The sequence below is a fragment of the Sabethes cyaneus genome, chromosome 1 (assembly GCF_943734655.1).
Source record: "Sabethes cyaneus chromosome 1, idSabCyanKW18_F2, whole genome shotgun sequence".
Lineage (NCBI taxonomy): Eukaryota > Metazoa > Arthropoda > Insecta > Diptera > Culicidae > Sabethes > Sabethes cyaneus.
In genome coordinates, this window is record NC_071353.1 from 22738245 (window position 1) to 22763825 (window position 25581).

Genomic DNA, 25581 nt, shown 5'->3' on the forward strand with positions numbered 1-25581 from the left:
CCCTCCTTCTACTCTTCCGGTAGCTGTTCTGTTACCCATAGATGACTGACTTTCAACCGGTGCCTGCAGACAGGCAACCAACCTTGCGGGCCCATCTTGATAAGCTCCGCTGTGCCGCCATCTTTACCAGTTGCCTTGTTGTTCTTGAGCTGCTTGATGGCTTCGATCACTTCACCTATTGTGAGAGTCGGCACATCACCATTATCCACTGTTCTGATGTAGTCATTACCCCTGCTGTCTTGGTAGGTATAGAGTTTTGCACGGACGAACATAACCTTGCTTCTTTGACGTCTATCGGTGGTTTGTTTACTTTACATGGACTTAGAATGCGGGTTAAAATAATGGAAGTGAATACTGTTAAAGTTGTTTACGGCAGGTCAGAATGGCACGAAACTGCCATTTCAACTAGTTTGGAGGGGAACACTGTTGGACAATACGCTTTTTAGACGTTTAACGTTTCAATTAGTGCATATTAGGCGTCAATTTATTTCATATAGGTGTAACTTGCTGCTTTCCTTCTTTTACAATATTCATACAGATCATACAGATTTTTCCGCAAAAGATCATAAAATTTCACAAGCGAAATACATTTACCACAGCATCGCAATGCCATCAATGATGGTGTGTCGATAGCGAAAGAGATTTCTATGTAAACGCCTCGCTGAGATTTTGTCGGCTCGCGTTCGGCGTCTGCTTCCACCCATGCTGGGCTGGCAGTGGCAGTCATCAATCTTCATTGTTGCATGAGCCACCATGCTGCTTAGACCAGAAGCGTGGTTGATTCACGTGGTAAGTTTGACCAAATCCAAGCCCCACTGCAGGCTGGGGTAAATTTGTTACCACCCATAAAGTGGTCAAGTTCGTTCCAAATGCGCGCTTACAGACGGTAGCCAAATAATGCACCGCAAGACCGGAGAAGATACAAAAGAAATGTGATACAAGAACGAATCAATCAGTAAATGCAATAATTGCAAATTGTATTTTCAAAATCATTTACAATGTCCAAACCGGCTTTGAGCGTGTGAAAATCGAAAAAAAGCTCGTACAGCACATTGTAGCATCGGCGGCTGTTGTATCGATTACTATCGCATATTATGTGTGTTAATGTTTAAAGCGTTGCATTCCCAGCCTGCCGACAGATATCGCGAAACGGCACTTTGAACGGTAAATATTGGCGAACTTGAACATCATCGCCCAGAGCGGAGCATCGTATCGCATCTGATCGCATCGGAAAAGTTATGCAGGCGGAAAAATGCACACAATGATCAAGTTGCTGGTATTGTCACTGCTGTACATCGGGGCGCACTCAAGCTATGCGCTGCCGCCGTCCACCTTCGGCGACGCATTAGCAAGCGCCGGTGAGCTGTCCAACAAGTTGAAGGTAAGTGTCTTACTTTGTTTAGTGGTCTTGGGCAACGTTGAGCCAACAGGGTCGCCCTGCGAATCAGTTGATCCAAATCAAATAGCCGTATCAAAAATAGCGTTTAACAACCGGGGTTAAATTTCACATCACCAAACACGATTTGATAATCGACAAATTTCGCACTCCTCAAATTGATTCAAGGTTCGTCGCCTGACGTGACGCATCAGTCGAATGTTTTACATGGTTAAATTGGTACCAACTCTTCAAAAGGACCAATCTGTAAAATGTAAACAAACCGAGTAAGGGTTTCTTTCCCTATGCTAGTCCAGCAAAAAACAACCCTCACTCGGTTTATTTACATTTTGCAGATTGCCCCTTTTGAAAAGTTGGTGCTGAAATATTTTGTTCTTGCATTGCAAATCACGAACCAGCTATTCACGACCCCTGGATGGCTTCGAGGCACTTGCTTTACATGTCCACTAGCTTTTGTGCACATCACTGCTACGAAAAATACACTGAAGAGTCGCTTTTTACGCGGTTCGTTTTTTACGCGAATGTCAGAATTTACGCGGTTTTTTCACGCGAATTTCGGAATTCACGCAGTTTTTTTACGCAAATTTCAGAATTTACGCGGTTTTTTTACGCGATTTTCGGAATTTACGCGGTTTTGATTTACGCGGAACGTATCCTTCGCGTAATAAGCGACTTGAGTGTAATAGAATCACTCTGGCGAACGATTATACACAATACATAATATGTCAATATTCAACGTATTATGCATTACCAATATTTGCACATTATTATACTTGATTTCAACAAGTTACATGATGCATCCTTGACGTCACAAAATTGAGAAGGAATCTTGCGTCAGCAATGCTTTGTAATATTTTTATGTTTTTCGCATGTGTTGTTTTCGTAGTTTACTCTGCTTCGATTTTATGAAATAATTTTGACTTTCTATGTTTGCGAAATAATTGGCACATGGCTTTATAGGCAACCAAATTTGATTCGCCACTAAACGGGCTAGTGCATTAAAATGTTACTAGAAACAGTGCAACTCATCAACATCAGAGTGTCACGGAAAATCAATTTTCTCAAGGTAAGTGAACTGTAAACATGCAATTCACACCACAACGATGATGCACCGCTGTAAGACTGCTGCATTACGTGCACTGCTGATTGTCGTTGAGCCAGAGTGAAGCGAAAAGGGAAACCAATTGCTGGAAAATGAGCTTGAAGAGTCAATTTATTCTTTTCAGGTTAAAATTAAAAATTACATGATCTATACTATGGAGCAAGATTCAAGTAACATATGATTTCGAAAGCAGATTCAAGTCGAATTAAAACTTAAAATTGCCAGCAAATGTGAACCGTGAAAGGAAAAAAGTCAGTCATAAAACAAAAAACAGACAAAGTCACAAGTGCATTGCTCGAGCTGCATCGTTTAGTGTCAAGCAACTCTTAATAAGAAGTGCCACCGGTATCGGCTAACAAGCCAATTGCATTCTCGTTGAGTTTACCAGCCGCATCACCGGTTGCAATGCTGACTTGGAGGTTACAAAGTTAACGAAGCAGAAAAAAACCAACCACCTCAAGTTCCGGATGAACGTTGATGTTATAGTTCAAAATTAAACGTGATAAAGTTCAGTTGAAAACGACGTCTTTCTAAAATATGTCCTAATTTCTACAATTAGTTTACTCTCTTCCACAAGTAAACTATTTCATTATTTTTAGCAGAAGAAAACAATAGACCATTTTCTGATTCTGATATTGCGCTTTCCCGTGTTGGTACTTGACATGACGGATTTTAATCAACTAAATAATTTACATGAATATAAATCTTCACCATCTCTCAAATCAGTTCGCGTGCCGCCTAGTCAACCTTGGCGTTGAAAATCTATACATATAGCGTGGCATGTGTTGTGTCTGTCAATATTTTTTGTATATTGCGGTGCGCTTGCGTCAGCACAGTAGCTTGGAAAAGTAAAATTATAGCAACAAAACTAACATATGCTTTCGCCTTAACAGCCGACTGATTCCGAAGAAGAGAATGTTGTTTTTACACATCCAATTTCTAATAAAAAGCAAGAGGAAAGGTTTGATGCCGAAATTGATAAAAATTAGCACATCGATAAAAAGTGAATTGGGTAAAAAAGCAAATGGTCTTCTTTTTCTAGCAGCATAGAGTCGGGGTCGCTCTTGCCGTATCAAGAATTCCTCCACAGTACCCGGTCCAGGGCCACTCGTCACCAATTCGTTGATCGTCTCGACAAACGCAAGTCGGCTTCAACCTGGTCGAGCCACCCAGCATGTTGGGTTCCTCTATTTCTAGTGCCAATGGAGTTCTTGAAGAGCACGGATATCACTACATAGTCGTTCGACATCCTAGCGACGTGGCCGGCTCATCGCAATTTCCCCCTTTGCTAGATGTACGATTGGAAATCTCTCCAGGTAGTGCCTGCAACTCGTGGTTCATACGCCTACAGCATTCTCCACTTTCCGTTTGTACTCCGCCAAAAATAGTCCGCAACACCTTTCGTTCAATACGGTAAGTGCACGTATGTCCTCCGTAAGCAAAGTTACAGTCCCAACTCCGCAGAGCACTATACCGGTCCGATTAGGCGGCGTCTTGCGGAGAGAAAAGTTGGGTCGACTTCCAGCTTGAATGCGTCGTTAAATCTCCTTACTCGTATTGTTGTCGGCGGTGACCAGAGACCCCAAATGATGAATTCATCACTTACTAAGTTGGCCTTACGTGCCTGCGTAACATAATTTCTTCAAAGTAATGAAGAAGCGTAGCTACCAATTAACCCCCCACCCTCCCTCACCTTTCCACTCTTTCCTCATTCAAAAAAAAAAAATTCGTCATTACTTTCCCCTACCGTCCCTTCATCAATAATTATTGTAGAAACACTGTTTCAAAAAATATTAATATATGCTCGAAAACACGATGTTTGGTCTATAATTTCTTCATCTAATTCGGTCCATGGCAGCTGGTCTCCAGTTGCGCGGGCACCCAGTGCTCGCCGGATCATACAGGGTAGTCCATTTCCTTGCTGCAAATCTCTACGCGATTCAAAAGGACTCAAGAGTGCCCCTGAAACACGCACGTAGCACATAAATTGCTGAAAGGAGGCTTTAATCAGCCAGGTCAGTTTGTCTGAAAACCCGAATTAATCCACCTAGCGGCGTGACCTAGCCTTTCTACTGCCACAATAATCATTATTTAATTTCTCAGGAACTTAATTGTAGATGTATAGATGTTATATTAGACTATATTTTTAAATATCCGTTCCGTATTCCTCAAAATCCTTATTTGCCAGTAAAATTCACAACGTATTGTGTAGAATAATTATATTTTCTTTCCTTGGGTGCGTAAATACATGTTAGCGTCATTTATGTTACTTGATGAACACCTTATTTAGTTTTATAATATTTATAGAAAAATAACGTAAACCCAAAAGATAATTTTTACAGACTTGAATGAATATGTATAGAAAATTAGAAATTAACCCTCTAACGGGTCTACAGACGTCTACTTTCGGGCTTCAGAGCCACATACGAAACTTGTTTTGAATTGACAATATGAAGTATTTGTTCACAGCAGATTTTTTGATATTTTGATATTAATACCAGGCATTCAAAAGTTAGCATCTTTGAAAAACAAGAGTTCAGAAAAATTATTATTATATTTCGCTTTTGAAGAAAAAGGATATCTACAACAAAATGATTGATCTCAAAATTTTACTATTGGTTTGCTTGGCTTCAATTTTGCAATATATCTGAATTAGAAAAAAATTACTTAATAGAGCATTAGATATGAAAACGAGAAATGAAACTATTTCTTAGCTAGCACTCCTTCAGATAATTATTTTTGCATGAAAATCAAAACTTAAGCTTCTTTTGAATGTACTTTCATGAAAAGATAGTCATTAGCTTGATCGCATCGTTTTTACAATGTTAGAGGGTTAGGACAACAAGATGAGGTCGAAAAATAGTGCCAAAGCTGCGCCATAAATATGCTTGAGAATGGGAAATACGATCGATATGATTCCCAGTGCTTTTATTTATTAAAACATGATACATGACATAAGACATCTGTCCTTTAAAATATCACTAACGAAAACAAATCTTACAAAATTTCTACCGTGCAACGTTTACTTCCTATTTTTCATATAACATTTCTAAGCCTTAGTATCTATTGATTGAAAAGAGCATCTATTGATGCTCAGAATTTGTTTGGAATTTGTACAAATTTATTTGGAAAAATTAACTCACTAGTATTTTTGATTCTATACACCACTATACCTACATGCTTAAATAAACTGCTTTTCTTCGCTTTTTGCTTTTCTTGTATAATTGTGAGTAACAGCAAGCGAAGAAAATGACAATTGAAATCTGAAATCAAAGAAAAGAAAAAAACTTTTCGATTGAATCCCACTATTTAATATTTATTTGCAACAGATACGTAGTTCACCTACGACGTGCAGGCTTCATCAGTGTCTTATTTCAAAGCGTATACGTATCTGTCGCGAATAAATATTAAATAGTGGAATTTAGTCGGTAAAAGTTTTTTCTTTTCTTTAATTTCAGAGTTCGTATTCCACTAAGAGGCTTCAAAAACTTCAGACAATTGACATGTTTCTCACTTTTCTTGAATGTCATTGCAAATTTTAAAATTGCAAATTGTCATCACATACATACATACATACATACATACATACATACATACATACATACATACATACATACATACATACATACATACATACATACATACATACATACATACATACATACATACATACATACATACATACATACATACATACATACATACATACATACATACATACATACATACATACATACATACATACATACATACATACATACATACATACATACATACATACATACATACATACATACATACATACATACATACATACATACATACATACATACATACATACATACATACATACATACATACATACATACATACATACATACATACATACATACATACATACATACATACATACATACACGGAGAAGAATGTATGGCAAAAACAACCATATTTTAGGTTGCTTCAACCAGCTTTTCACATTGAAATTTGTGTAAATATACACTTGGTTACTTTGACAAACCGTGATGCTTGAAATTAACTAAAATATTAGGTTGTTTTTACTTTAGGAATTAACTTCAATTCAACAAATATTTGTTTGAAATAACCAGAATCTTGGTTGTTTGGTTTTGACAGTTGATATCTTTTAGGTAATATCAACCAAACTTTATAGTTTGATCTAAACAGACTTTAGTTTAAAGCAAACTGATTCGTCGTTTAAGTCAAACATTGAAACGTTTGAAACAAACTAATATTGCTTTTTGAAATAAACCTGAAATGAACGTTAAATGTAACCAAAAATGTTGTTTGCAATAACCAAGAAATTTATTGAAACAATTTTTGCGGTTTTAAATATACATATGCATTGCCGTTGCAGTTTAAAACCGGATTCGGCATTCGGTTTTATTGTTGTTCTGTACGTCGCAAGTTGTGTGCTATATAGCGCATCACTGTGCGATTACAGCTCTCCACTTCCGTCTTAATTGCGACACACAGAACAAGAATAAAACCGAATATCGCAGGTCGATTACTACGGTGTTCCACTGCATCAGCAATATCTTATAAGTGTATTTTCGGAAGACGAGACAATTTCATGAAAATAAAAAGTAATAAATAATCACTAGTTTTAAATTTATGTCAGCAACCTGTCGCTGGTGACCCAAATCGACTGCTTCGGCTTCCGGTCCACCTTGAGATCATTCGGGTACGTCAGCTTGTACGGGTTCTTCTCAACAACAGCCAGATTGTTACGATTGCACGATTTCGCCAGATCCCAACAATTAACGCCGCTCTGCTGAACCAAAGAGATAAACTGAACGTATCGTTTTTGCCACCTCGGAAGTAGACGAATGACCACCCTTGTCTCGGCTTCCGATCAGTTTAAAGGTTTTACCAGGCCAAAGTCTTGCCAGATTGTTTCTTTTTCTTGTACCGGTGCAAGAACTTCGAACGCCGTAAAACTAGACATCGGATGATAAAAAAAAACATACGATAACCATCACGATGAACTGGCGAAAGGGAAATCCTAGATATTCCATCCGATCAATGGAAGTTCAAATCAAAATAGTTTGCTCTCTGGCGAAGGGATTTTGAAATTGTATGAATAGTTGCTAATACTCTGACTTTTGAACTCACACCAACTAAAAAAGTTGATGCCGAAACGCGACACGTCGGCCACATAGGCAAAGGCATTGTTACACTGACCAACCTGGATGTCCACCACCATATTCATATTCAACGAGTCCTGCCAGACTTGATCTGATAGCAGAACGTACGTCAACAGCACCATGTCGGTGTGGAGGTCGAAGGTCAAGCACTTAGAGAGTATAAATTTGCTGCAGAATTGTTAGTGGGTCGATAACTCCGGCGTCCAGAACCCAAAGCCGATCGCATTTATCGACGTAAATTCGGTACAATGAAACCAACTTGCTACAGTCCGGATTCTCAGAATCCGATTGTCGGGAGTGGTGTAGAAGCTCCAGCCCGGAAGCGGACTACAGGGAGAGCTGGAATTTTCTATCGGTGACGGCATATAGGATAAAGTCGCAGGAACACCAGCATTCCAGCGGGGAGTAGTGACGCAGACGCGATTGATATCTCGTTGCATGACGGAATATACATGCATCTGCATGACACCGAAAAGTCGTATGGAAAATCATGTAAGAAAACGTGAGAAAACGGAATGAATAAATCTTTAATGAATGTTACTTGTTTCGGAACCTACCTCCGAGTATTCATACACGACCCAGGACAAACTGTATTTCCCACAAAAGCTTTATTTTTTCAGTCTTCCACTTGTGACGACGAACAGACCGCGAAAACGCGACGACCTACACGGCAAAAAATAATGACATCACCGCAATTTAAATTTTGGTTGGAATAAACATGTTTATGGTTGAAAATAAATAAACTTTTAGTTTGGATCAACTGATATTTAATTTGAAACAATGCGAGATAATCAAGTTGAAATAATGTGTAAAAGTCATTACTTTCAACTAGATTCGTGGATTTAATGCAAACAAAATTCGATGTTAACGTAATCAAAACTATAGTTTGGCTCCAACCAAATATATGGTTGTTTTAAACTAGCCACATTTGTAAACGCAAACTAAGAACAAGTTTGTTTTGAACTATCTTTAAGGTTGGTATTTGCGTTACCATAAATTTAGTTTATTTATACCAACGGTTTGTGTTAATTTAAACTAACACCTCAATTTGAATTTAGGTAAAATAACTACATTTTGCAACCTAAATTTTGGTTGAAATAAACAAGATTATGGTTGAAAAAAGCAAACTTTTAGTTTGAATCAACCGATACTTATTTTGAAACAACGCGAATTAATAAAGTTGAAATAATGTGGAAAAGTCGTTTCTTTCAACTAGATTAGTGAATTTAATTTAAACAAATTCCGATGTTATCGTAATCAAAAATTTAGTTTGGGCTTCAACCAAATTTATGGTTGTTTTAAACTAGCCACATTTTTCTCCGTGTACATACATACATACATACATACATACATACATACATACATACATACATACATACATACATAGATACATACATACATACATAGATACATACATACATGCATACATACATACATACATACATACATACATACATACATACATACATACATACATACATACATACATACATACATACATACATACATACATACATACATACATACATACATACATACATACATACATACATACATACATACATACATACATACATACATACATACATACATACATACATACATACATACATACATACATACATACATACATACATACATACATACATACATACATACATACATACATACATACATACATACATACATACATACATACATACATACATACATACATACATACATACATACATACATACATACATACATACATACATACATACATACATACGTACACATCACAAACATCTCATACATTGAATACAATCAACATTTGATTGATATGTTTTGATTTCACACGTTTTAACGGTTTAATATACGGTGCTTAAGTGTTAAAGTTTGAATAACTTTTGAATGAACCGTCCGATTTTAAATAACTCGGTTTCGTTTGATAGATCTCAGCAGTAATTTTCAAATAATCATAAAATGTGTGATGTTTTTCATTAAATTAATGCTTATATGTTACATAAATATGTTTTAAATACTATTTTTTCACATTTCTTTATGTAACTTTCAAACTACAAGTCCAATCGTCATGAAATTTGGAAGTTAAGGGTTTGCAAGGCTCCTCTTTCATATGCAATCAATTTTGTTCAAATCGGTTAAGGGACCTATGAGATAATGAAGTCCCATATTTTTCGTATTTTTATACATAACTTTTGAACTAAAAGTCCGATCAGTATGAAATTCAATAGCGACCAATGGGACACCTAGACCTTTCATTTGACACTAAGAACATTAAAATCGGTCCAGCCATCTTCGAGAAAAGTGAGTGAGATTAAAAGCGTCACATACACACACACACACATACACACACACACACACACACACACACACACACACACACACACATACATACACACACACAGAAAATGCTCAGTTTTCGAAACTGAGTCGAATGGTATATAACATTCGGCCCGCAGGACCTTCTTTCCATTTCCGGTTTTGCAAGTGATTTCTATACCTTTATACTATATATTTATATAGTAGAAAGGCAAAACCGTAAAAAAGCAATTAATAAAGCCAAACAATACGAAGCCTTGAAGGCCGGAAGTAAATTACGCATCTTCACATTAGTTAGAATTTCGGATATGATTTACATATCTGCACCTGTATTTAAACAAAAAAAACGTAGTTCCACGTCAAAATTCCTAGAATAAACAATGTTGTGAATCGAGCGCGAAGTCAACCATGCCTACTTACATGCAAAAGAGTATGAGAAACAGCATTCAACGCTTACGCCGCACACGCAGGCGTAAAAGAAACAGCCGGCGGTGCTGTGTGCAGACATTCTGTTATCCACACACTCATAGACGCACATCCTCACATCGTCTTCCTGTATAGCTTATTCCCGAGTCAAAAAATTCGTGGGGAATCAACTGCCCGTGAGGCTGATGGCGCACTGGGATACAAATTTTGCATTATTACTTTTTCTTCTTCATCTCCGCCCTCGATTCTACTCACGAGCGGGAGTACGAGCCGTCGTGAGTAATCGGCGAACGGTAACGACGAACGACGAGGGACGACTGTAGCTGTTAGCTTAACACTCAGTTGCAAGAGCTCGTTGCAGTGCATGAAGACATAAGAGCGGGAGTTTTAAAGGGATGCTTATGCCGGTGTGTTCGTTGAAATGAGTACGCGTGTATGAGAAAATTAGACCACACGAGTGTGGGCTTCGCAACACTGGAATAAAGTAGGAAACCATTATGAATATAAGTCAGAATAGACGGAGCCGGCTTTGATACAATTAAAGGCGTACATCTCCATAACTTTTGCCTTGATTTTCGAAAAATTCCATAAATCCCTCAAGACACATAATTATCATGGCATAAAAGCTCCAAGTAATGTTTCAGGCCAAATATGAATATCATCCATCAATCGGCTTTTTTAAAGGCCACCAAGTAATAACTGCAGATAAAGTGGAATTTTCTGAAATAGAATGGTTGGCGATGAGTACACATTTGAACAATTTTTGCATGACCTGTAGCACTAGTTAACTTTAAGTAACTAGCTTGAAACTGGTATGCAGTTGACGAAGTTAGCTTACTTAACCCATTATGTCCTAGCGGGATATATCATACCCTTTCCACAGAGAACAGATTAACAGGCTCGAAGGAAGTAATCGATTTTTTGTGTGTAAAATCTGTCGGTGGCGCCCTCCAGAAATAGTTTGCCAAACGCATCAAAAAATATCCATGTACTTTTATCAATATTTCTTTGTGCTGGAGTTACATAGCAGCGATGGCAGCGACATCAAGATTTAGTTTGCCACTTACTGCTCGATGGGTGCTCTATTGAAGGATTACGCGTAGACTACATAAAAACCTTTTACACATTTTTTGTCGATTACCTGGTAGTCTGTTCTCTGTGCCCTTTCTTCAAAACCTGTTTACTACTGAATTTCAATAGTTAGGATTATTAAAATATCACTACAAGAGAGATAAGACATCATTCTGATGAATGTGTGAGATAACCTGTCAGTTTTTGTCATTTCATCTGTATTTTAAACAGTACAAAGTTGCGATAAATGACGGAAAAAAGTTGAAAAAATTGCGAAAAAAACTGTCTCCAAAACGCATGTAAAAGTCTACATTTTGTGATGAAACATTACCTGAAATGTAAAATGATATCACAAAACCACAACAATTCACAATCACAGTCTATCACAAAATTCAATAAGAAATATGTAAAAAACTTTGTAATTTGTTTGTTTGAAACTGAGCATATCTTATATATAAAAATGGATTTCTGTCTGTCTGTCTGTTTGTCGGGATGTTCCTTATAGAATCAAAAACTACTGACTACTACCAGTCGGCGTGAAAATTTGCATGTAGAGGTTTTTGAGGCCAGGAAAGGTTTTAATGATGGTTAGAGACCCCTCTCCCACTAAGAGGGGGGAGCTCCCATAAAAATGAAAAACAAATTTCCTCATAACTCGAGAACTAATCAAGCAAATGGAACCAAATTTGGCATGTAGGTGTTTTTGGAGGCAAGAATTTTTTCTATGATGAATTGGGACCCCTCCCCACTGTAGGAGGGGGGGCTCCTATACAAATGGAAATTTGTATTTCATTTGTATAGGAGCCCCCCCTCCTACAGTGGGGATAACTCCATAACTCGAGAACTAATCAAGCAAATGAAACCAAATTTGGCATGTGAAGATTTTCGAGGGTAAGAATATTTTCTATGGTGAATTAGGACCCCTCCCCACTTTAAGAGGAGGGGCGCCTATACAAATGAAACACAAATTTCCTCATAACTCGAGAACTAATCAAGCAAATGGAACCAAATTTGGCATGTAGGTGTTTTTGGAGGCAAGAATTTTTTCCATGATGAATTGGAACCCCTCCCCACTTTAGGAGGGGGCTCCTACACAAATGAAATACTAATTTCCTCATAACTCGAGAACTAATCAAGCAAATGGAACCAAATTTGGCATGTGGGAGTTTTAGATGGTAGAAATTTTTTCTATGGTGTATTAGGACCCCTCCCTCATTTAAGAGGTGGGGCTTCCATACAAATGAAATACAAATTTCCTTATAACTTGAGTACTAATCAAGAAAATGGAACCAAATTTGGCAAGTAAATTGGCATCCAAAATTGTATCCAATTTCTTCGTGTCGGTAATTAGCTGTAAATTAGTATTGTCAGCACTATAAGAAGGTTACCAGTAAAGTAGCTGTATATTTTGCCAAAATAGCATTTAAGTAGCATTTAAGGCGACTTAAATGCTTATTGGCCTGCATTTGAATAGCATTGGTGATGCTTATTGGTTACCTGGGATACTTTCATAGTTACGTAACTGCTAAAATGAATCATCTAAGGTTGAACTCCTCAGAAACTTGCAAAACTCGAGATTGTGACAAAGATCATCAGAGATTCATGATTTATGTACAACACAGGTTAATTTGTGGCAATACGAAGTTTGGTGGGTCAGCTAGTGAAATATAAAACCAGCGATATTTTGGCCTTGAAACTATTCCAAATGACGATTTTGGGTTTTCCGACAAATTCGAGCCATAATATAAAGGATTACACAATTTCACTTCATTTGGTCTAAATTTAAGTACACCCAATTAAACCGAAAAAATAAATGACTATTTTAAGTTAACATTTACAAAACTGATCGCATTCGGCGATTTCCTCGACATTGTTGATAGCATCATTCATCATGATAGATTGATTTGAAGTATAATTGTCTTACAACTAACATGTGGACAGCCAGTTAAACTATCAATTAACTAAAAATCCTATGCATTTTACCAGTTCCTTTCGACACTCTACGGCTATTGCATACTTGACAGAAATACTGTTGAAACTATGTAAAGAATTGCTAACAACTAACTAAACTCTTCTCAGTTGGTCAGTTGGTGACAGTTGGGACAGTTGGTGATTTTCCTCGCTTTGAGAATGGCTGCGTCACGTCACATGCACAAACATCCCTTCAGGCCTGTTTCCGGGCAAGACAATAGTTCCGAACAAATTCTTGCAGTATATGGATGCTATCTGATAAAAAGGAAAGGATGACCGCTCTCTTTTCTATGTCGTTTCACTTTCAGGACATCAAATTGGACTAGATTCAATGTTTAAACGATAAATGTGGTTAAAGAAAAAGGGTGGTTTTGCATTCTGGTGTACTTCCCAAGCACAGATATAAAATTGGTATAGGTTTAGGCGTCGTAAAGAATCTTCTACTTGTTGGGACGGGGAGTTTTGGCTACTTTTACTGTACAAGGAAACTAAACTAAACAGATGATGTATTTAATTGTCGTCCCTACCTGTGAAGCAAGGAAATCATGAAGAAATTGTATGGGGACATTTTATCTTGAAACTTTACATACATTTTCACTACTAACCGTATAAAAGATTGTTATAAATGTGGTACTATAAAATTTCTAGACACTTTATCTATTCAACGACATATTAACAGTTATGTTTCGTGTTAGTAGTATAGTAGCTACTAGCATTTGACATCTTTCATTCAAATGTTGCACTTTTATTTTCGTTATTACAAAGTGCTACCTGGTATAGTAAACAAAGACGTAATCTTACGTCAAATTCCCAACCTTTGTCCTGACTCATAATGAAGCCAATATCTGTGCTTTCTCATTAAATAAAGTAAGCCAATCATAGGGCGATTTTTCTATTTTGGACAGGCGTTACGCGTAGGTGAAATCTCCGCAATGAACAATAGAGAATTTACTCCTAATATAGTCTAGCGACATATGAAACCCCCTTCCCCCCCCCCCTCCCTCCCCCCCACCAGAAGGTCTAGATCTACTGATCAAATTTGTGGAAAACAGGAACTTTATTTATTGCAAAAGTCCAAAGATATTCCGAGAAGAAGCTAAAACCTCACATTTGATATATCAAAATACAGCAGCGTGACTACTCGAGGGTTAACACCACAAAGGATAAACGAATCCGCTAAAAATGTCACTCAAAATAAGACGAAAAGGTCCGTTTAGTTGAATTTAGTTGGCTGATTGGTTTGAAACTTGGCATTGGGGCGTGACCCATAGGCAGTCATGAGTCAACATCACGCAATAAGATAGTTGCAATGGTTTTAGCAAACATCGACGGTAAGCATTTTCTTTTCAACTCATAAACCGAAGAAAAAACTTCAGGGTTATCATGCTGCTGACCTTGCTTTATGAATTGGCTCAAAAAATTCTGTGATCATATGATCGAAAGCTGAGCTACATAGTCTGGTTGAGAACAGTTAAACTAAGCTATTAACACAGAAATGCTTATATCCTACATGTTGATCGATAAAACTTCCTGCCTTTGTTAACCACCGCTTTGCCAAAGGATGTACCTAAATAGGTACGATTTTTATTATTCTCATAAATGCATTGTTACAGACTGCACTGTTATTTAATGACGCTAAATGCTTACAGCATCGAAAGAATTAATACTTGAATGCATACGGTGGCCATGGCCTAGACATTTCTTACTTTTTTGCCGCCAATAGGCGGTAAACTACTTCCTTACATACGGCGGAATTGAATTAACCGAACGACTGCTACCCAATTTGCCACTTACATACGGTTTTGCGCTTTGCAGCGACTGGAACAATTGCTGTAATGAACAGTTGAAGCACAATATTTGTACTCTCTCGAGAAGAGTATTTTGAACAAGAAGCCGGTGCAGGTGCAGTGAAGTGTACTTCGCATAAGCCACTAACGAGCCAACAATTGCCACCTTTTCGAGGCCAAAATGAGATATTTGAAGAGCGCTCTTAGTGATTTGTTAAACAGACGTCACCGAAAAGTTTTGATGTGGATGAAACCGGAATTCGTTGATTGACAGCATGCGTGTCAAAATAGGCAGGTATAGGTATAAGAAAACTATAGACTAAAATGCCGGCTCTTCATCACAATGTTTGCTGACCATGGCAATGACAATGGAACCTCATGAGCGAGAGTGTGTTCGATGCAAGAGGCTCGTGGCTCGTGGCATGGTGGCAAATGCCCTGAATGTTAATTTTTCATTTTAATGCGATACACTAAATCTTCATGCTGACCAGTGGGTTTTATAGTCTACCTGAAGAGAAGTTATGTAATCTCCATTCTGCTGATTTGGTAATATATTTGGGGGAAAAGACCATACCTATACCCAGGCTGGACTAGAACTTTGTTTAACAGATATGGTTATTTTTAAATATGTACATTTATCATTACCGTATCTCTACTATTTATATACATTATTAAATGATGTTTTTAGAAAAAATTGGTGGGACAAATACTACCGGTTAACATTCAAAGAGTCTATCTCGAAATTTTCTTATCTAAATAAGCATTTGAAGTTGAATGATTTATGGAACCAGAACCTTTAGGTTTCACATAACAGACAGCGGTTCACTAATGTAGTCTTCTGCAACAGCAGGGTAAGTGACCTATAATGATGCTGTTGGCGGTATGCGACTGAGCCATTTGCTGCACACCGTCTCACCGTCAACCTAAATGGTAAAAGCTATGCGCAGGCACTAGGCAGCGGACTAGCACGACTTTGAACATTAATTTGCTCAACGTGGTGGTTAGGCATGTAATTCCGTACTTCCCAAACGATCAGATCAGTTATTGTAAGACGGTTTTAAACCATCGACTAACCATTAGTTAAATGTATGTCACGAATCTATCAAAAAGTGCCTCGATTTGTTCCTTTCGAAACATTTCGAACCTGTCGAGTTTTAAGAAACGGACCGAAAATTTTAACAAGGGCCTAAACACATCTTGTCACCCTAGTTTGCTACCTCGCATGCAAGAAAGAAAATTAAAAGCCTACATTTGCCAGCTTATGGTTGAGTTTAGAGTCAAAAGAGTTTACACGGTAACAGGATATCCGTCGATCTGTTGTATGGTACGGCGCTGACATATTGAAAATCATAAATGGGTTCTTGAGAAACGAACGTGCTCTGTTGCTTCAAAAGAACAGAGAGTAAGGTTAGACCGATCATTTGTCAACACCCTGAAACGAATCGCATGTTTTAAATCGGAGGTCAAATAAAGCTCTTTGTACTTTGTAATCTGCTGTGACCACTCTAGTGGAAGTGCCGCTGCCTCCAGAATGGTATACGAAAGGCTGTGTAATTTAAAGTAGTCGCACATTTTCCTACCAGAAGGTTAAACCGCTTTCGGAGAACTTGATATCATACGAAAGACTCACACAAGAGGTAAAATTACCTTCTACCTTCATCTTCCAATGGAAGAGCTTATGTGATAATTAACAAAAGACGATACATACTCTTAACATTGCCATAGTCCAACCGCGTGTTTAAGTCTTGAGCTTGAAATGCGGTCAAGCATATAAATTAATATTTTTTGAAACGGTAGTTCTTTTACAATTGATGAAGGGACGGTAGAAAGTAATGAAATTTTAGAGTGAAAGAGAAAGAGTGGAAAGGTGAGAGGGGGAAGGGGGTTATTAGTAGCTACGCTTAAGAAGTAGTCGTACAAGGGTCGAACCAAACTATAATCTGAGATTATATCCGGATTCGAACCCACAACACTCGCCAGGGTATGTGGCTCGCTGGTACTAATGTACCTTTGAACCATAGAGGCGTTGGACAAAAGGAGACTGCCCAACCAGCGCGCGACGTATCTTCAAACTCCACCATCTGGTGGGTTGGGTTATTTATAGACACAAATTATGCCTCTTCCTCAATCTATTGTTATCGAACCACCGAATTGAGAAGTAATCTAACTCGTTTTACTCTCGGGACGAGGAAACTGTTCAGGTACTTGAGACTTACAAGGCACTGCACGTGACGTTGTTCGTTCATTAGCGTGTTAGCCGCGATTCTCAACGCGGATCTCCGGGTTGAAGGCTCCGTTCATATGGGCCTATCCCTTGCACAAAATGCTTGGTTCGACCAATGCACCTTCCAGCATTGGACAAAAAGTAGGAGTCACAATGACTACTTGTTAAGCGTATAGCTATTAATACCCCCCCCCCCCGCCTCTCTCTCACCTTTCCACTCTTTCTCCTCCACTCTAAAATTTCATTACTTTCTTCTACCATCCCTTCATCAATTGTAAAAGAACTACCGTTTCAAAAATATTAATTGCCAGAGTATTGAATTATGATACTCATTGTACATGGTGTTGTGAATTTTCCTAGACGGCCGTGACACAATTACAAAAGTTTAAGGTTTTATTCATATGAAAGCGACATATTAGATCAAAAACGTCGTGTAATGATGATTTGATCTCAGAGAACAAACCTTTCCCGAACTGGAGCGAACCATTAAGTAACCAGAAAGAAGCGTTAAGGCGGATGCTGATGTTTATTGCCGTGAACTGGAATTGGAGGACTCCTATTCGCTGGGAAGTTACTGCACTGTTGTTCTAGTTGTGTGCAGAATTCAATTTGCGCCTCAGACAACTTTCGTTACGATAGCTAGCTGGCCCTGTGTGTGACTAATTCTAAGCTAACCATTTTGAAAGTCATTAACCTTGTTTGGATTCCTGATCATTCTTGTATTAAAAACTTTTTTCATGGGATAATTTCACTATTGATTTTATTCACGACAGATACTTATTTCACCTACGATTTGTAGGCTTCATCAGTGTCTATTTTCGAAAGCAGTCGAATGAAAGTCGCTTCATCTATTGAAAAAAATCTGCCGTTAGAAAAATAAGCGGATGCCTGATCTCATTACAAAGGTCAAGACACAAACACGAGGTTGTTCTTACTGGCTTCTAACAGTACACACTAGACGGCTTCAACCTGGTCGAGCAGTCTAGCTCGTTGGACTCCTCTATTCATGGTGCCAGTGGGGTTGTTGAAGAGAATGGATTTCATTGTACAATAGTCCGGCATTCTTGCGACGTGAACGGCTAACCGTGATCTCTCAACTTTCGCCAGGTGTGTGACGGGAATCTCTCCAAGTAGTGCTTGTTACTCGTGGATTACACGTCTACGCCACTCTCTGCTTTCCATTTGTACTTCGCCAAAAATAGTCCGCAACACCTTTCGTTCAATACGGCAAGTGAAATGTCCTCCGTAAGCAAAGTCTGTCTACTACTATCTAAAGCTTTATAGTCAAAGCATCTTGCGGAAGGAAAACTAGGCTTAATTTCTAGCTTGAATGAATAAACCGCTTAGGTAGTGGTTTCAAAGTACGATGCTGGCCTAACAAGCCAGTCGTCGTATGTTCAAATCTCGGCTAAGCGGTGCTGCCAGATAGAGTCAGTCTTGAAAAAGAACCACGGTTCTTCGAACGCACCCGAAGGTAACACGAAGTTTAGTTCGTGGATCGTAATCTACCGAACTGTCAATAATAGCGAACAAACCGAACAAACGAACCGTGAACCACAAGCCGCCGATTTGAATCGGTTCGCAGCAGAAAACGAACGGTTCAGAGCTGCTCACTCGAATGAGCCGTTTTGCCCACCACTACTTCGAATTCTCTTGCTATAGGCATAGGGGATAGACGACGAAACAAAATTAGGGGGATCACCTTGTAAACAGCGTTGACCAGCGTTATGTCGCGGCAATTACAGCAATCCAGCCGATCGCCGTTTTTGTATATGGGACTAACCATGCCTTTCAGCCACTTCTCCGGTAGTTTCTCCTCCTCCCAAATCCTTGAAACTATCCAGTGATGTGCCGTCGCTAGTGGTTTTTGGCCATTTTTGTATGGTTCTGCCAGGAGTCGGTCCGTTCCGGCAGCTTTGTTATTCTTCAGCTGATCGATTTCTCGCCGGATTTTTTCGAAAGCAGGCACGTTGTGAACGAAGAACGTTGAAGCTACGTTTACCGAATAAATCAACCCTCGTTAGTGTATCCGGTCACCTTACCCTTCCCGTCAATCCAGTTGTCTCAGGACACCCTAAGATGAACACGGCGACGGTTCCTTGATAACGCGACTTCTTGGTGATTTGCCAAACTGCGGCCCGCGGGCTGCATGCGGCTCTTAAATAAGGTCCTTGCGGCCCGCGGACTGGCTTGATGGATGGTGGACGGAAACTATAGATTGAAATTATTAATGTCAGAAGTGATTCCGGCCGCGGATCTATTGAGGAGATCTGGATTTAGCCCGCGTTATGCTTATACCGTGGTCACCACTGATCTATGGTCTTCTCCCAGGTGGCTAGCGTAACTAATGCGATCAATGATGGAATGTTTGGCGTTCCTCTGACACTTCGGTGTCCTCTGAAAACGGGAAATTTTCTTAACCGTCAACTGACGTATATCACAGAACAGAAGTGGAAGTTCGAACAATCGTTCGAGCAAAACCTGGCATCTACGCTCTGGTCTAAAACTCTACCAATAAGTAAGAACTTTGACGAGTTTTTGTTTTGAGTGCACTTGTCATTCAAAATCTCGTCTAAACGAAATTCCTCAACTCGTCTAAATATTTCAGCTTTACTTCGCACATAGGAGTATTTGATGCAAAATGTTGGCCATAAGTCCAAAATGGAAAATGTATGATTTTATCAAAATATCGTATCTATTATCACAATAGGGCCTACTAGTCACGTTAGTATTGTTCTATGCAGGATTGATTGATTTTTTTTCACAGAGTATGCTGTTATTTTGGATAGCAGTTTTCAAGAAGCATCCTATCGTTCGTGGGTATATAAACCTGAAAATCTGAATGAAATATTATTTGTTTAACATAAGTGAGCATTTTCTCCGTAAAGAAGGATATTTTTAAATAATTTTATCTAGCTTTTTACGAGCCGTATTGGTGAACCGTATAATCTGTGTTAGTGTTCGTAATATTTGGACAGTATTTTTGACATTTCGTAATTACATCGCACGTTTTCTTTGCGCACGTTCACGTTAAAATTAACGGAACGTGCGGAAAGAAAACGTGCCATGTATTTAGGAAATGTCAAAAATGCTATCCAAATATTACGAACGCCGTCCGCCATTATGGCATGTAAAAAGCTGGATATGCATTTATATATCCATCAGCTTCTTCGAGCCATAATGGCGACTGTCATTCGACTCAATTCGACAAGAACAAAATATATTTATCATTATGTTTACGTAAATATGTATGCACGCATGTACATATGCATATACAAGCATAGGCGTCACACACACAAACCAATTTTATGTCACATACACAAACCAGTTAGCACCGCCTAGTTAGCGTCGAGGTACGATGCTGGTCTAACAAGCCGTCCGAATCTCGGCTACACTGAGAAAACTTTTATGTGCCAAACAGTTATCATTTATGTGCAAGCGATAAATTAGCACATACTATTCATACGCGTCTAATTTTTATGTGTATTTCTGGAAGGATTATGTTTATATGTGGCTCATGATAATCATATGGAATTTCATATTGTTGATTGCAAGGAAGATTGTCTAATCAATAAGTGCGCAATCGCTCTTAAAAGTGCTATTTTGGCTTAAATCGTTTCGGTCTCTTAGGTGCACTTATTGCTTGGAATGTAACGAAAAAGTGCGCCGAAGATACCAAAACGATTTAATGCAGGATCGCACTTTTATGAGCGATTTCGCACTTTGGAGGGTACAATTTTCCTTGCAATCAGCAATATGGAAATTTACTATTAGTTATGTGCAGAACATTTTGAGTTTAGGTGGGGCTTGCTAGTTAGAGTCAGTAGGATCGTTGCACTGGCCCCGTAATTTTCCTGTATTCTAACAGCCGGCTGCGAAGTCTGTCGATAAAGAAGGGTAATGCCTAAAGACGGTATAAACCCTTGGCGTTGGCTTTTTACACAAACCAATTTAGATTCAATGGCTTCGACCGCAATAAATTTTATGGAAAGCTCTAAGGTAACAAGTTTATATATTTTTGGATAGAACTAAGTGTAAATTCGACTATCTGAAGAACCTTAAGCGAAACTGAAATAAACTTTTTCTCGCCGAATAAGTCAACAAGAATAACATCACAGAACAGAAGTGGAAGTCCGAACGATTCGGCGATCAAAACTGGTAACAAATAGCGTTTTTGTTTTTTTTAACCTGGGTTTATTGCAACCGACTACTAAATAAACCAACATTTTCGCGAGCATAAACAAACGTTTTCGGGTTGTCAGTGCATTGCTTATTGCGAGGTTCAAACTCTGAAAAAACTCAGTGTAAACCCGTCGTCTAAAAAGTGCAACCCAGAGCGAACCAACCTGAGTGAAAAAACAAACGTTTTGACAGCCGTTCGATTGGAACTAGAGCGAACCTAGATTGGACCTAAGCAAAAACAAAAGCGGTAAAAGTCTTTTTTGTTTTTATTTTTCTTTGGGAAGGTTTTCGTATAGAAGCGAATAACAGCAATATAAGCAGAACGCTCGCTGCCAATCGCATAGCAGCTTTCACATGCTTTTGTGTGCATTCGTATACGTTCGTGTGTTTTTGTGGAAAAAAGTGACTCGCTACCGCCAGGTTCGCTAGTATCTGTAGAAATCTGTAGCATGTACGTGTTTGGATTTTTACTTCCATTTCTGTTCTGTGATAACATATTAACCCCTCTAAGATCTTTTCTATTTTCATAATGTCTATAGATAATGCCCATATGTCTTATGGCCCCGGAGTTATAACGGAGTTCTTTGGGGGACCGCGACATGGCTTTTTTAGATAGTTGCCAAATATTTAAAATTTGTTTGAAATCTGTTGATTTTTGTAAATGTATCATCGACTGTGGACATATAAGTTACTTTGCCGCAGTTACGAGCCATGGCGCGCACGGTCCGGATCCGGGGGGACACTATGAATCCGGAACCGGTTCCCATAAAGGGACATTTCAGCATCAGTAAAGTATGTCGTGTCGCATATCAAAAAACATCAGCATTCGATAAAACAGCGATTGGCGATCAGTTCATGTCTCAAGAGAAAAATTTGTGCGCTGCCGTCCGAATAGTTTTTTGGCTGATTGTTACGTGTCAGAGCGCTACGTTGCGAAAGCGAATTTCTCAAAACTGTATTTCCAAAGTCGATGAGCATGATTTCTCGAAAAAACCTACACCGATCCACTTGAAACTTTTAAACAAGTTATATTTTCGTTTGTTGATTTAATACAAGTTTTCTGGAAATATTTTCTAGAGATTAATCGAAGAGTAAAATTATTTTTCTTTTTTTTTTTGGTCTGTTACCGTAACATGTATACAAATTTCCACTTTAATCAGTTAAAAGGTTTAGTCCTCTCAACTGTGTAAAGTATAACCGCTTAACCTTCAATGCATTAGAAAAAAGATTTGAGATTGCTCTCATTCTCATTTTAATTCGTATTTCGTTTTGTATTTTGAAATAATTCATTGCCGCAAGCATCAATTGATGTACCGCAAACCTCTAATCACATCAGCTTGATGAAATAAGACTAATAGAAGTAATGAAGATATTTTGGACCAACATGGCCACTTCACCGGAAAAACATCTGGTACCTGATTCGCGACACATTGTTTAAATTTTAGGATAATTCATCTTTCGGCACATCAAATCACATCATCTTGATAAAATGAGACTATTGAAAGTATAATAAAGACATTTTGAAAGCAAATGACCACATCACTATCGGATCTGGAACATCCGGTACCTGGTTCAGGGGAATTCTTTGGATTTTGGGATAATGCATCATGAGGCACATCAAATCATATCGCTTTGATCAAAAGACATTGATGGAAGTACAATGGAGACATTTTGGAACCAAATAGCCACTTCAGTAACCGGGTTTGGGTTCAATTGATGATTTTAGGGTATATAAGCGATTTAACTTATAATGAACCGGTTAACGGGGTAGTTCTGGTTATATTGGGGCGGTTTAAAACAAAATCCTATGGCACTGAAAACTACAATACATATATCAAACTAATAATGCGTTTTAGAAGCAACCATCACCATTGGAATAAAAACCATCTTATGTGTTGAAGGCATATCTGATATCATAGCTTCTAAGGTATTACACATTTTTGTCCCGAATAATCCCATATGTGCTGAATCATAATCCACCCAGTTAGCTTCGGGGTAATATGCTAACCTAACAAGCCAGTCGTCGTATATTCGAATCTCGGCTAGGAGGTGCTGCTATAGAGTCAGTAGGATCGTTGCACTAGCCCCGTAATTATCCTGTACTCTAATAACCGGCTGCGAAGTCTGTCTGTCTGCCCAAGCACCGGGAAGTTCCATTAGTGTTATTTTGCTAAGCCTTTTTAAGCCGATGTGATTTGATGTGCCGCAAAATGAATTATCTCAAAATACAAAAATGTCCCCGGAGACAGGTGGTTGATGTTCCGGAGCCGACGCAGAAGCGGCCATTAGTACAAAATACTCCGAAATTTACCTTGGGTGTCAGTTTTGGGTCATACCTTTCAAGCGAGGCAAGGAAAACGAAGTTCGGATTGAAAATGGATGAAAAAGAGCAAGCTCAAAATTTGGGTCCTTTTTGATGATGCTTTCGTTTAGATGGACCGATAATACAAATTAATTGGGGAGTCAAACGACATGCATTGTACAACGGGAGCAAATCGTTTGAATTTATAAGAAGCAATAAATTGAAATAACTTACAGGAGATAACTATACAAAAACTTTTTAAATTAGGAATATCGTAAAAAAAAAAAAGAATTCATAACTACATATTTCATCACTTTACCCACTGTCCAGGCAGATTAGACTAGACACAGGGGGATTAAAATACCCAACTTTTGTTTTTGTTTTGGTTTCACTGAGCGAACTGACAGATTCAGTTGGTTCGACTAGTTGAATTTCATAACAGAGACAACAGCTAATAATAGTAAAATTGTAATAAAAATACACTGTTTAATTGCTTCCTGTTTAATACTTCCAACCAGCAAGTGGGAGCAAAACCAAAACTGATAAATGCTATACGGAAAATATGTAGAATTTGACAGCCTCACCAGTCCCTAGTGGCGAGACTGGAGCATTTAGACGAGTTGGCAAGGATGCCAGAAAGAAAAGTGTTATGAATTTTCAAAATGTATCATCGAGACGAGAATCGAAATCAACATGCGGCTTGTGATCTTAAACAAATTTTATATTGCGAATTGCATCAAAAACGTGAAATGCAAGAAACTTGCAGACATGTTACAAGTAAAAGCCCCGCAACGAGCTGTCAATTACATATGTCAATTTATTGGGATTGACACTCGCAATAAGTTGACATAAATATTTGACAGCTCGCCGCTGGAATTTTACTTGCAAACTGTTTACAAGATTTTTGCATTTCACGTTTTTAATGCAATTTGCAATATAAGAATTGTTGATGTGCGACTGTATTGGTGGTTTGTATGCATCGGGAAACACTTTGCAATGAAAAAAAACTCTAGATGCAAACAAATCGCGTATACGTATACGCGGCGATGTGTGCGTAATATTCTTGTCAGCAATCTCTATGCTAAACTTCCAACGACATGCGTAACCGGTGTAACGTATAAAATAGGAGTAAAATCAAAAGTCGCGTAGGTATAGATTTTGATTTTTATTATTGATCACCTGCGGTTAGCGGCAACTACATTAGCATGTTTGAGAGATGAAAAAACACCTATGCTAGTTTTAATCACACGGTGGCAACTTTGACGTTTTCGAACAAAATAGATGAAGCCAACACATCTGGATCACTGGATCACTTTTATGCTAGTGCGCGGCTAGTGTGCGTGTAAAAAACGATTAATACGATATTTCCGCAGCAGCAAACTTAACTTTTGTAGCGGCGTCATCTGTTTCTCGCCCGAAAAGTGAAGTTTTATGTTAGACGAATGTAAATTATTGTTACCAATGCACTGTTTTTGAGATTCCTAGAAAATTCTTCACTTCTATATAACTAAATTGATACATGCATGATTGAGTTTTTGTTGGTTTGGTCGCGTGAGCATAAAGATTATTAACACCTTTTTGCCATTTCCGTACAGGAATTCCATAGAATAGTTCTGGCAACTTTGCTTTGGGTCA

The 25581-nt window shown here is 38.4% G+C and overlaps 1 protein-coding gene across 1 annotated transcript in view; it reads left to right on the plus strand.

Annotated features, from left to right (window-relative positions):
• Positions 1-1252: 1252 nt before the first annotated feature.
• The window catches only part of LOC128732699 (juvenile hormone esterase), a 32346-nt gene continuing 8017 nt past the window's right edge, over positions 1253-25581 (plus strand). The window contains exon 1 of the mRNA XM_053825999.1: positions 1253-1381. Within this exon, the coding sequence (XP_053681974.1) occupies positions 1253-1381 (129 nt within the window). The remainder of the gene's footprint in view (positions 1382-25581) is intronic.